At 46.3% G+C, this 13,854-nt stretch overlaps 1 protein-coding gene across 1 annotated transcript in view; it reads right to left on the bottom strand.

Moving 5' to 3' along the window:
• LOC125023164 (glutamate receptor ionotropic, NMDA 3B-like) overlaps positions 1-11,987 on the bottom strand; it is a 68,418-nt gene extending 56,431 nt beyond the window's left edge. The window contains exon 1 of the mRNA XM_047610228.1: positions 11,071-11,987. Within this exon, the coding sequence (XP_047466184.1) occupies positions 11,071-11,601 (531 nt within the window). The 5' untranslated portion in view covers positions 11,602-11,987. The remainder of the gene's footprint in view (positions 1-11,070) is intronic.
• Positions 11,988-13,854: the final 1,867 nt, after the last annotated feature.

Raw genomic sequence — 13,854 nt, 5'->3', positions numbered from 1 at the left:
CAATTAGAGTGAAATATTGCTCCGCTCTCTTGTGTGACTTGGCATGAGATAAGTGCGACAGGGAATCTGCTTTAGCTCTATCTGGAGGGCAGTCTGTCCGCTCTTGTGAAGGGCAATGAGGAAAGAAAATTGATCATATCCTGTTTCTCTTCCCTCTATCACATTTTCTTTTTTGTCTCTTTATGTCTTTGTCTCTTTTCATTTTGTGCCACCCTACCCTTAAGCTGTCATTGATAGTCTTCTTAAGTCATTCGCCCATCCTTTGCTTCGATACACTCCCTTTCAAATATGTGTTTTTATCCCCTGGTATCATGTAAACTGCAGGCGCTGTTTTTTTTTGGTTTGTTTTTTATTTTTATTTTTTTCCAGCTACATGTGTCCTTCCATCCCATAAACAGTGTTTATGTGTTGGATGTTGTGCATATGAAAATCAGATCATCTTGACGTTTCCCTCGCACCGGCTCTCGGGCTGCGATGTCTTTCAGGATTTATCTGTCGTTCCGCTCCGCTCTGCTTTACGGGGGAAGCTCGAATACAGAGGTCAATACAGAAAGGGAGTTGGAGAGAGACACAGAGAGCAACAAACGAAACACGGCCCGCGTATGATGGATGCTGCCAGATACAATCTGGCCGAGTGTTTGTGTCCATGCATGTGTGGGGCAGAGGCGTGACTGTGACAGTCATGGATGGGTGTTTCGAACAGTGTATTTCGCTGCGTTTTGTGTGCAGCTACAAGTGTGGGTGTGTGTGTGTGTGTGTGTGTGTGTGCGTGTGCGTGTGTGTGATCTACAGCTGTATGTCTGTCAAATGTACTGCAGTTACTGGAGATTACAGGAGCGTTGTTTCTGCATTGTGTGGCGTGATATTGGGTGGCGTGACGGCTTCAGGAAACTCAGAAGGCATGTCGGAACACTTTCATGGTTGGGTATAAAATTAAACTATGGAGTTAAAGTGCGAAAGCGCTTAGCTTTATTTTCAAAGAGTTTCATCCACTTGAGACGACCAAGGTGAGAATCTGTTGCCCTTTCCGAATGTAGTAATTTATCTTTAGAGGATAGAAAGATCTTGGACAAGTCAATATACTCTTATCTTAAATGAATTCATGATATTTTCAGTGCAGCAATAGCACACTTAAGTTAGCGTTCTCCACTGATTGTGAATGTTTGCTACAGACATTAGCATTATCATCTGCAATAATTTCACCAGCCAGTTCACCAGATGGGAGGCCGACATTGTCATCTGTTGAGCCCCTACCTAGCTAGGACCTTTGGCACTGTGTTTCAAATCCTGGACGTGTGGATATACACAGCTCACTTATGCCGTCATCTTGTTATCCGCAAATGTGCATCAGTGAAAAGATGCGACATACAGAGAACTGAGTGTGGAGAAACATGTGCAACATACATACCTTTACCATTAAACATATCTAAATGTGGCAGAAGAGAGTGTATCATCAAAACATTGCACTGTTAGCTTCTCTTCTGCAGCGTGCATCTGGATTTCACTTGGACTCACTTGGACTGTAATATGCGGCCTGGATCAGCAGCAATAGGGGCAGGGCCTACTGTGCACAGGAGGCTGAGATTGACAGGTGTAGTGTGGCGCTCTGTGTGAAACTGTGTGCTGTTGAGACAGCTCCTGTGTGAATGAGTAGAGCACTGACTGAAAGATAACCTCGATTTATCCCTTCATTAAATATGTTCGATTCATGTTAATGAGCATTTAAACAAATTCATTTGTTTTGTAAAATGTCTGATCACCCAAAGATTTTGCGACCCCCTTGCAGTACCCACGCGGACATCCTAGGGGTCGCGGACCCCCTGTTGAAGACCTACGTTATGGGGGTATTGAATGTTGCAGAGATGACAGACAACGTGCTGTTGACAGTGCACCGTTCAACCAAAGCATTTAGAATCAGCCGGCAATAAGCATAAATGCAAAAATCCTATTTTCCAAAAACGTCAAGTGATATGTAATAATCGTGGAGTTTGTCATTATAATCCCTTGCAAATCAGCCATGCCCACAAATTGAAAAGCGAAAATTACCATATTCCTGTGATAATACATGTCCTGTGCAAAACAAAGTGGCATCTCTTTGACTCGGAATGTGTTACGGAGGCTGTGTTGGCAATTATATACTAACGTCTGGACAGCAGTTCGGGTGCAGAGTAGGGAGGATGTCGCTACGCAGCATGTGAGACCAGTTCACAGGAAAAACAAGCTCAAAGCCGTCGGAAGAGCAAAGTCTCTAAGGATGAAGAGATGGGTGACATGCGCGGGCACACTTTTAAATCCTGCCAGGTAGTTTGTGTAATTTTCCCCTGCGGTCAGCCCAGGTCAATATTTTTATTAAACCAAATGTGCAAAGAAACTGAAGCTGTCAAAAAGCGTAGCGGTGAAAAATGTACAGTACGACCTTTGACACGCGGTGGAAGCAGAAAGCAGCGGAGCCTAGCCATCATGTTCGCCAAGAGATCATGTTCATTTACACTGTGCGAATGTACCACATTTAACACAGACGTGAGGGGATGATTTCTAAATCACAAAACCTAACCTCTTTTAAAACCTTAAGCCGACCTGGAAGCCAGTGCAGGCATCCCCGCGGGAATTGGCTACCTGACTCACTCCTCTCGAGGCAACGTGCATTCGACAAACCCTTTCAATCACAGCCTAAAGCCATCAGTGCTCTGCTCGTTCCTTCACTGCGCGTCTGCACGCATCAGTAGTGCTCCCCGTCGCCGCTGCCTGCTGGGTTGGGTGTTTCAGTGTTTCCTTGTGGATCGTGATGAGGTCAGAGCCGAGACACTAAACATGATGTACACATTTCCTGAGGCTACCTGAGCTGCTATCGTTGAAGGACGCCTAAATTGGGTTGGCATTTGTACTCAAAACTAATAACTTTTACTTTGTGGTCATATTTAACATTTGTAAACACCGATCAGGCAAAACATTATGATGATGCAATGTTATTGAGACATGCACCACCCACCTAGACAAGACCGGGCAAACCAACCACATAGCACTCCAAAATGGTTTAGGAACTACTCAAAAAACACAACGGGTTGACCTGACCTCCAAATTCACCAAATCCTAAACTGATCAAGTATTTGTGGGATGCGCTGGAACAAGATGGATTCACAAAGACCACTTCCCTCAAAGCACAGCATCCAAAGAAGGATCCCCCAGAAGGCTCATAATTGCTTTGGAGCCTCAAGGGAGACCCACACAACATTAGGAAGGTGGTCGCAACCTTATGCTTGATCGGTATAAGATCCATAGACATCTGCAGACACCTGTTTTCTTCCTTGCCGTTGCTCCTCATGTACCGAAGCCGTTCGTACCTCTTTCTTACTTTGAGGGAATTTAGCCCTTAGCCTCATCTTTATCGTTTCAAACACATGCTAAAAAACACCGCATACCTCAGGTTAAACGCTCAACTAGACCAAGGCCAGACATGGTTGCCTACCATTCACGTTTAGGATAACCATCTACCCCACTGTGCCACAAAATAGGCAATTAAACAGGAAGGTGATTATTCACTTTCAAATCTAACAAGCGGGAGCAGAGCCAGATCGGGGGAGGGGTGGGACATGGTTGCACATCTACACATGTTACGGGTGTAACTGACGCATGTTCCTGCATATATGCGAGTGCCGCCGGTGCGCCGTTGTGTGTGTCTCCTTACAGCCAGCTTTTCCTCTGTGGGCAGGTGGTGTTGAAGCCCATCCAGATGGGTTCTAAATCATGCCTGTTTTCTTGCCAACTCCCAACATAAATATCCCAGAAGGAACACAGGAGTTACCTTGGGGTGTGCCATCTTTCAGTCCCCTGTCTTCGCCTCGGCCGCCTCTCAAATAACCTCGTCTCTGACAGCTTTTTGCTCGGTCACATTTTCTCTGACACCTGCAGGTGCCCCCTTCCCCCTTTCTATCCCCCCCCTCCCTACTTTTATCACTTCCTCACTTTACTTGCTGTCTATTTCATCTCGCCCTGTCTCTCAAACTTTCTGGATCATTCTGTGTGTCCAAATCTGTTTTCCTTGTTTACTCTTTACCCTTTGTTACTTGGATTTCCCCCCTCCTCCTCCTCCTCTTTCTGGACGTTAACCCCACATCCTCGTCTTCACTGCGGGTGTTTGGCTAACCTGTCGCTTTGGCACCCGCTCATCGGCTCATCCGCGTCCCGCGACCATCTGTCAGCATCTGTTTAATCTCACATCAGCACATGTCTCTCTCACCTTCTGTCCCCTTTTCCTTCTGCTCGTCTTTCACCTCTGACCCACGGGAGCGTCTATAGGGCTGCACTGTACGTATGTGTGTGAGTGTGTGCGTGAGTGTGTGTGTTGCATCCAGGTCCGCCCTTATCACTGAAGTCCACCTGGCCTAGATTTCTGGTGTTCTGCCTCAGCTGTCGCATACCGTAATGCAATAACACACACTCTCGTGTCGGTAAACACGCTAACAGCTGCTGCTTCGTCGGTCCCAGAGTGGGGAGGAGGAGGGGGAGGCGTCGCTTGGAGGAAAGTCTCAAGTTTACATCTGGATAATCTATAGGGGACTATGTAGGCATGCAACAGAGAGTATGTGTGCTGTGGAAGTGAAGTTGCTAGACAATCTCTGTCTTTGCGAACACTATAAGAGACAAATGTTTCCCTGTGTGGTGTGGTGTTGTAGAGGTCTCCTACTGTAATCACAATATCCTCTAAAACTTTAAACCTGTCAGTTCTGTGTGATTATTTGTGTGTCCGGTGCGCCACCTTGCAGAGACAGTTTCCGCCACAGTGCGTGCATGTATTTATTTATCTGCACGAGTGCACGTGTGCGAGTGTGAGGGTGGTTTCCAGTCACAGATCGAGCTCCGAGTTATCACTCACTAATCCTCTAATGAACCAGCGCGGTTCAGATAAAACTGCCTCCGTCAGACTCCTCGCTGGAAGCGAAAGCACAGGGTCCAGGGCATCCTTCCCTCATCCCTTTGATTCTTCCATCCACCCCCACCCTCCTTCCCTCTTTCCTTCCTTCCTTTCTTTCCAACTTGACACCCTGCGAGGTGTGATCCTTCTGTCAGTTTCCAGCTCAGTTCCTCAATTTCTTCCTTGCACCGTCCTCCCTTGTCCCAGCCTCTTCCTTTTCCTCTATATCTTAAGTCTCTCCTTCCTTAAAAAGCATTACTTTCTATTCCCTTGATACCTCCGTCCCTCATTCCTTATATCTTGATCGCTGATGTGTCGTCCTTCTTTCCTCCTCCTACAATTCTCACTCAGTTTGTTCCCTTTTTCATTTCCTTTCCCCGTTCCTCATCAGGTGCTTCCCTTTCCTCCTCAGTCTCCACTGGAATTCTTTCCTTAATGACTCCTTTCCACATTTCTAACCTTACTCATCCCTTTCTACCTTAATCCCTTGCTTCCATCTTTCGTATCACCTGATTCCTCAATTCTTTCTGTCCTGTTCTATTGTTACTCAGCCCTTATATTCTCCCATTTCACCCATGATCTCTTCTTTTTGCATTTCCTACCAGATGATCCCTCCTTTCTTCCTCAATCCCTCATTCCTTCATCCCCCTATTAACTCAATGTAATGAAATTCGCATCTCCCTTTTTCCCGAACGCTACGTGCAGCCCGTCCGTTCCTTTCTGCCTCTATCCATCATGGGTGCACCTCATTTGCTTCACTGAGAAACGCAGGATTGGTGTGGAATTACTGGAGACATTTGTTTCACCCGGGGGGCAAAGAAAACAAGCCAGACACAAGCAAAAAACATCAGAACGCTAGCACTCAAATGCCATACTGTGCCTCTCAAACAGCCCCATAGTCCTTTTGGTAATACACACTCGGCCGTTTCTGCTCTGCTCAATTAATCTGGCTCAGTCAAAACTGCACCGAACTGTCATCCTCACACTAATAAAGCGAAAGCTCAGAGCTGTTTGCATTAAGTGCCCCGCTCATCGCAGACTGTCATTTCGCCTGCGGCTCTGGTTAGGCCTCAAGTTTTGTCCCCTTCTGTCTCTCTCCCCGCGCGTTTATTCCGCTGCGGTCGGGGGCACAAATCCCCTCATCATCTCAAAGAAAACACTAAAGGCAGCACGGACTTGTAAAGATTCATTAGGCTTAATAACCTTTAGTGAGCACAGGCCAGACACTGTGAGCGAGTGCACGAACCTCGTACACGCGAGTATACGCCTCTGTGTGTGTGTGTGTGTGTGTGTGTGTGTGTGTGTGTGTGTGTGTGTGTGTGTGTGTGTGTGTGTGTATGTGTGTGTGTATGTGTGCGTGTGTGTGTGTGTGTGTGTGCGTGTGTGTGGCGCGTGCACGCGTTCCTCTGCAGATGAGCGCGGGCGCGGCATGTGTGTCCTCCGAGAGCGGGGCTAGCTCCGAGCCACAATGCGTCTTATTCAGCAGGGTCCCTGGATTAAAATGTAATTTCATTCAAAGTCGCAAATTGGGTTTTTTCTACTGTACTAATCTTCATTTTACTAAGCAGAATGAGGTATGTCATTAAAAAGAGAAGTGACTTAATGAAAGAATGCAGGGTGGATAGATGGCAGAGGGGAAAGCGGTTTCCCTGCCGGACGATAAAGGTGGTCAGAATCGCAAACAGCGGAGGAGCCATGAATAAAACACTGCGGCGCCAGAACGAGGGGGCACTGTAGCGTTTATGTTCCGGGGATCGAGGTAACGGCGTCTACGTTTGCAGCTTAGGCAGTCAACAGATGCTGTGGCTCGGATGGATTTAAAGTTCAGCAGCAGAGTCTGCTTAGCATACTCAGCATCACCAAAAAAACAAAACAAAAAAAAAACTAAAAAACAATCGTATAACAAGCAGTTATACCTGCAGACAAGTCAAGTAGAAACCAGACTCCATGAAATTTGAATAAAATGCTCCTCTGTATTGTAGGGGATATAATAGAGGTAACTGAACTACACAGATGACAAACATATGTATGTCATTAAAATTGGGCCATGTGCAATACAGTTCTGTGCATCGTGCAGTATTCCAACAAATAATGAATTCACCCCCCCAAACACCACTCCCCCCCCCCCCCCCCCCCCCCCCCTTTGCATCTAATCACATTGAGGAATCAGCAAACCCATTTCCCTCAGCTAATAACATTTCCGGGAATAGAAATCATGATCCAACAAAAAATTATTTTGTGCAACATTATCGAGGAAAATCTTGAATTATTTGGCTTTGAAAAGAGGCTGGACCGAGATTACGGATGTTCTATTTCAATTAGATATGTCGGCAAATTGGGCAAACAAATCATTTTTAGTCCGCACTCGCAATTTGCCGACACCAAAACATCCTAAGCTGCCAGTGGAAAACCGATTTTGATTGGAATCTAATTCATTTGAGGGGTTAATTAATGATATTTTAAGGATTTTTTTCTCCCTACTTAAACGTCCTCGATTCGGTTTCTTCCTCTCATTCTAGGAAAAGCTACTGATGAAAAAAATCACCTGCCCAAATGCCCGTAATGGTCCTAATGGGAATTAGAAGCCCATTTTCTGTTCCTTCTCCTCCCCTCTCCGTCCCTTCTTCTTTTCCTCCCCCCTCCTCCCGCCCCGCCTTCCGTAGATGGACGAGGGAGATTTACAGTTAGGGGTCACACAGTGGTTCTAATTAGCTTAAGTAGGTTGGGAGGAATAAGCACTTCCTTGCTGGGACGCATCACAGAGTCTCACAGCTCTGTCTGACTAAGCAGAGGGAGGAGAACGCAGATGGACATCCGACCCCTCTCTCTGGCTGCCTCCCCGCCCGTCTCTCTGTGTCCTTTCCTGTCTCTGTGTCTTCACTGGTGCAGCAATATTTCACCAACTTTTAAGGTACAGGAGGGTTCTGACAACGGAGAACTTGGTGTGACAATTTATCGGAGACATTCCCATGAGGATGACAACCCCTCAGCAGCCGGTTGTGTTTTCGGGTGTAGTGGAAGGCAGTCTGGAAAATACCACACACGCTATATGACAACCCCCCTGACGTCAAGAGTATCTCTCTGTTTTTGTCGCTTTATGTAACTTGAAATGCGGCCAAATTAGCTGACAGGAGAGAAAAATAACACTGTGCCACTGTGTTAATTCACTCTTGAAGGATTCTTTGATAAATTTCATGGACATCTTCTTTGACCTTGAGCAAGTCTGTTTAGCATGTGGAAGAAACACACTCAACAAGTCCCTTTTTTTTTTTTTTTTTAACATTTTGTGGCCCTTTTAAGTTTGTGTAAAATTGACTTGACAGTTGGACGGGAAGCACCGAATGCCTCGTCCTGCTTGTGCAAATGCCTATCCATCTCCCCGTTTCCTCCCGCGTGTGGTTCTATCTGCGTCTCGTCTCAACTGACATCCAGGGAAGTAATCTGTTCACCAGAAAAACATGGGCACACTTCCCAGTACCCTGCAGAAAAAAAAAAGAAAAAGAAAAATCTCCACAATTTCAATGGGGAAAGAGTCTCCTTCCAAATTAAAAAACAAACAAAAAAAAAAACAAAAAAACACCACCCTCCTCGTTTGAATCAATCTATGACAGATCCGGAAAAATGTTTGGCCACACCACTTGTTTTGTCGCTGCCTTTCTGCAGGAGCAGTGCTCCATCCCACTGCGAAAATGTAAACAGCATTTTTTAATTAGAAGGATATCTTTCAGTGCTGAACACAATGTTCCCCGTTTGGGTTCCCTGGCTAACAATTCACCACCCTGTTGACCTACCCCGCTCACCAATGCCCTCTCCGTGTGTGTTAGAAAGGGAGCGACGTGAGAAATAAAAGGAGGCTGGTAGGAGGTGGGACAGGTTTTCAATCGGGGCGCACCCCGGGGTGTTACAGAGAGAGAGAGAGAGAGAGAGACGACATGCAACAGTTTCGACTGTAGCGCGTGCCACTTTGGGGCCTGCTGCTGCCTGTTTTATTGTGGTTTGAAAGAATTGCGAGGTTCTGTACCAAAACTGATCAATATTTCAGAGTCTATTTCAGCAAAATTGTGAGAAATGACCTTCACAATTTCCCGGAGTTGAAGGCTGTATCTTTAGATTGTTCGCTTTGTCCAAACCCCAGCAATCAACAGCAAAAGACAGCAGGTCTTTAAAACAGAGACAAGAACAAGACAAGAAACAGTGGATGATATTTCTGGCAAACAAGAAATGGACCATCAAGGCTATTGACTGAATGATTGATTAACTAATGGACTAATCATTGCTACATGACTCAAAATACACTATAACGAGAGCAGGAAGGAGGTCTATCGTGCTGTTCTCTACGTGAACGATTCTCTACGTGAAGGATTCTTCTTGCCATTTAGTTTTTGTAACATTTGCATTTAAAAATACCATTTTTTTCCCTGGCAGATCATTTCTTAGTCACACACTGTACTCCAAACTTTGTGGATTTTCTCCTAATTAACTCTCAGTTTTCTGGCCTTGTTCGTCATTCAGTCGTCCAATAACATAAACTACCACTCTCTAATTAACAACCGTTCTTCCTCTGCCGCTTACAGCCCATGCTACTGTGGCCAGAAATGTAGAACATGTCAGAGTGAAACACCTGACTGACACTGAGCAAAAACAAAAAGGAGTTTGATGTACGGCTGAACTGCTTTCCGGCCACAAAAGCCATCCAACACAGGCTCTTACCCTCTTTAAATTATTGCTAAATATACTGAAACGCTGAGACGCAGAGACAAAGAGAGACAAAGGAAGCGAGTGATGGTTGTTTCTATTTTGCCCCCTGACTGCTTGGAACGGTTCCGTAGAACTGAAAGGCCTCCCACAGCTCACAGAAAAGCCCACTCCTCTTTCTCTCGTCACTTTGCCTCTGTCTCCCACCCCCACTCTACTCGTCCCTGCTTATCTGCTTGCGTTGCCGACACATTCGTTAAGTGGTTTGACTTCTCATTCATGCGGCCTTCATTGAAATCGAATAAGCAATCCATTGTCGACAAAGGGACGTGACGGGACAAAGATTTCTGACTTAAACCACAGCTCTTACCGCCTCCCCTGACCCTGATGCTGCCTCGTAGCTCAGCTTGTGTGTTCGCACAGTGTGTGTGCGCGAAAGAAGTTGAACGTCCTCTTCATGTGTGCACACGTGTGCGTGCACGGGGAGTCCTGGTTGGTTGCGTGTGGCGCACTCAAATGTGTGCGTGTGAAAGAGAGGCGCAGTTGGCTGCTCAGAGGCGGATATGACTGGAGCTGGATTGACTGACTGGCAAGCAGCTCCACAGCTGATGGGAATACTAACATGACACACATGCACATTTATTGCTCACTCGATCTGTGCACGGACAGAGCAACGTGCGCACGTAAACAATGCGATCACACAAATAACGCGAGCTGAACAGCATATATCGATCACTAACTCTTTGCAAAAAACCAAACCAAAACAAAAAACATCAGAAATAATTTTTCCTGCACACACATTCCCTCTTGCACATCCACATATAAATACACAGGATTTGAAGCGAAGAAGAAAGAAACATTTCTCGGCTTGTGGGTTCGGTTCAATACCAAGTCAGAGCAACCCGGTATTAAACATGCATGTAAAGGGCCTGAAGGTTGACCAGCACAGCTCAGCTGAGATCAATCTGAACAGACCGAAGACTTTGCTGGAAGAAGGTATTTTGTGGTCGAAGTCAAAATCTGAGACACTTCACAGTCTTTTAGTGTCACTGTCATTTAATGTCCAATTTCACTGTTAATGTCCGCAACGTTACTATTTTTATATTTCCTTAGACAGGGGCTGAAGGATAATTGCTCCGAGTATCCCCTTTAAAATTACCTTTCATAACACTGCTCATTTGCCTTTGGGCCAGCTTTAATATCTGGCTAGTGAGAAGATGTCTGCACCAGCATGGATGACAAAATCCTTGCCCCCGGTTAATGGACAAACCAGAGGGTGGTTGGTGACAGACAGTATACGTATATTTGACCACGAGTCTAAATATTATTATAATGCAAGGTGTAGGAAACACTGAAACCAGAATACATTCAAATGCGTTTTTCTTTTTCTTTCTGCTCCTTTAAAGACGACTGCCACAGGTGCATATGGGGACAGCACAGACACAAACACTATTCATGCATACCTTAGTCACAAGCGGCTCTGTGTCCTCCAGGATGGAGATGAAAGGGATCTCCAGGAAAGATGATAGGAACTCCACCTGGATCAGCTCCTCTCTGGAGCGGGGAAAAGCGAGCACGGCTGATACACCCCTGACCACCAGGTCCTGGCAAGCACTACGGGACAACGACTCCGGGTCCCCTCCCCCGGGCGATCGAGCCACCATCTCCAGGCTCAGGTTGTAGGGCAGGAGAGGAGGAGGCTGGGAGGTTGTGGTGGAGTCTCCCCCTCCGCTTTGGTGCCGGAGGCTCGCCAGGGCGCGGTTGAGCGCGTTTTGTATCCGTGCCGGCTGCCGGGTCGGCAAGAGCGCACCGAGGCGCACGGTGTGACCTATCCGGGCGAGGATGTGGCACGACTGGGGGTGAGGAAAACAGGACTCCGGGGTGGAAAAGACGGTTAATAACATAAGCAGCAGGAGCGGCGTGGCAGACCGGAGAAGGAGATGAGTTCTCCCCGGGGCGAGGCAGTAGGTCCAGAGTCCAGAAAGAGACACCATGCTGTAGCTCCGACACACAACAGAGGAGGACTGGGCTCTGCTCGGCGGGAGATGGCATAGCTCCCTCTTTCTCCCGGCTCCACCGCTTTTCTCGGACTTGATGGTTCTTTTCTTTCGCCCACCCCGCTTCGTCTTTGTTGGTGCGCGCTGTCGACGGTGATTTGTCGGCGTTTTGACGTTTCGCCTCTCACCTCTTCAAAGTTTTTATGTCAACTGAGAAAGACGCGCTGGTGGAGGAGAGGATAGGAGATATGAGCGCTCACAGCTTAGAGCGGTCGCCCCGCTTCTGTCAGTCTCTGCTGGAGGAAGGCACACCAGCTGTGAAATGTGTGTGTGCGCGCGCGCGTTCGGGACTGTGTGTGTGTGTGTGTCCATGCGCCTGCTCGCCCGCCAATAATCTAACCTCTCACGGAGCTTGCCTCTTGTTGAATTTTAATGAAAACTCGTCGGGTAACATTTCCTTCCGCTTCTCCGGATCCCGAAGAGAATTTGCACTTAATGTTTTCATTCAGAATTGAAAGTACAAACACCAGAGGACTTCGCCTTGTAATTGTTTTATGAATATTATCGTAGGTTAGACAATCCAGTATTGTAATGGGTTTTCTGCTTTTTAACCAAGATTTTACTTTTATACACATATTTAAATGAACGATAGTTACATCTTAATGTTTCATTAATGCAATGAAGGCTACGACACAAGCATTAGGAGGAAAGGGTGTATTAGACTGCTTCATAAAGATTAATTTAAAGTAAACGGAGAATTAGAACATTTTCCCGAAATGTTGTAAACGGTTCTCATTTTTTTTCTGAGGTAATCGGCCTCTTTAAAGCACCTCCACAGCTCTGACCACAGTGTTCCTGCCAGGTTGGCCAACACAAAGCTAATAGCTCGCTGAAATCTCAATTTTCCTCAGAGATTTATTCCCACTTTCTCCCCGCCGTCCAAGTAGAACATTATCCGTTGTGTAACCACATCTTTTCAGCACCACGGACAGCGCCAAAGCCATAAAAGAGATCTACTGAGCATGCTAATTTGGCTTCATGCAAGGGACAGCACTCAGTCCTTCCTTCGTTGATTCTTCATTCACTTCTCTTTGCCCTGAACTAATTTGCTCTCCTTAGAGCCGAACGTTTTATCAATCTTCGTCAATCTTGTCACTCAGACAAACCTGGCGGTGGAGTGGTTTTCATGTCCCCCGCGCACTCTACTTCTGAAAAATTCCCCATCTGTCAGACACCACTGACGCCTCAAAGGTCCCGTTTACCCATCTCTGCTTTTTCCTCCTTCCTGTCTTTTGGCATGCCGGGGTGACGCTGCAGGGCCATTTCAGTGTGAGGTCTGACATGAAAAGGTCTCTCTTGCAGGTAAAACCATCACCTGCTCTCCGTCTCTCGCCAAGACACACACATACGTGCATGCACACTCATTCCCCGGTTCAACAAGTCATTTCACACCCTGCTGGGTGACCTGGCGTGATAGTGGTGCGATTTCCTGACAAATCTAAGACATTTTGAGGGGGAAAAAATATGTTTTCTTACCTTTTCTCCTTCTCCTCGTGCTCCACATAGAGAAAAAAAGATGAAACCCCACAGTGTGAGCTTTGTTCTAGTGCAGAATCCAGCAATATTAAAGTTGCATGGCTCTTCACACACTCTACGACAGGGTACCTGTTGAGAATGGGTCGCAACGGAGTACAAACTATTTCCCAGTGTATTTCTGTCCGTTTATGTAGTAAAATGTGCAAGGTGACCTACATACGCATGTAAATGTGAAGGCATCAGGCTGGTAAAGTTGTTTTCTGACCACATATGGAAAATGTCCAGGATGAATTGTGATAGTAGGTGTGCTCAGTCAGCTCAGATGTTTATTATTACATCATCTAGGCCAAGGAAATGATAACACTTTATATTGTACAGGGCGAAATTGATCTGAAAGCACTTGCAATATTCTTCGTAATTGATGTTATGGCACCACTGCGTCCTACAAAACACAGGTTGAGACAGGAGAGGGAAAATAAGAGGACATAGAGGAAGACATGGAGCGGGGAGGGGAGGGGTTGGTAGATGCCACCTGGGGTACAGTCACATGGGACAGAGACTAATACCAGTAAAGCTGTTTCCATGTAGTAAAGACTACAGTACAATTTTGAAGAAATGCCTGTTACACGTAGCTCAAGTTTGGATTTGCAGCTATTGCTTCCAAACTGGTATGGTTGAGACAATGGCCACACTAACACAGACAGCAGTATTAGG

This window comes from Mugil cephalus, chromosome 17, assembly GCF_022458985.1.
Source record: "Mugil cephalus isolate CIBA_MC_2020 chromosome 17, CIBA_Mcephalus_1.1, whole genome shotgun sequence".
Taxonomy (NCBI): Eukaryota; Metazoa; Chordata; class Actinopteri; order Mugiliformes; family Mugilidae; genus Mugil; species Mugil cephalus.
This window is presented reverse-complemented; position numbering and strand designations above follow the sequence as displayed.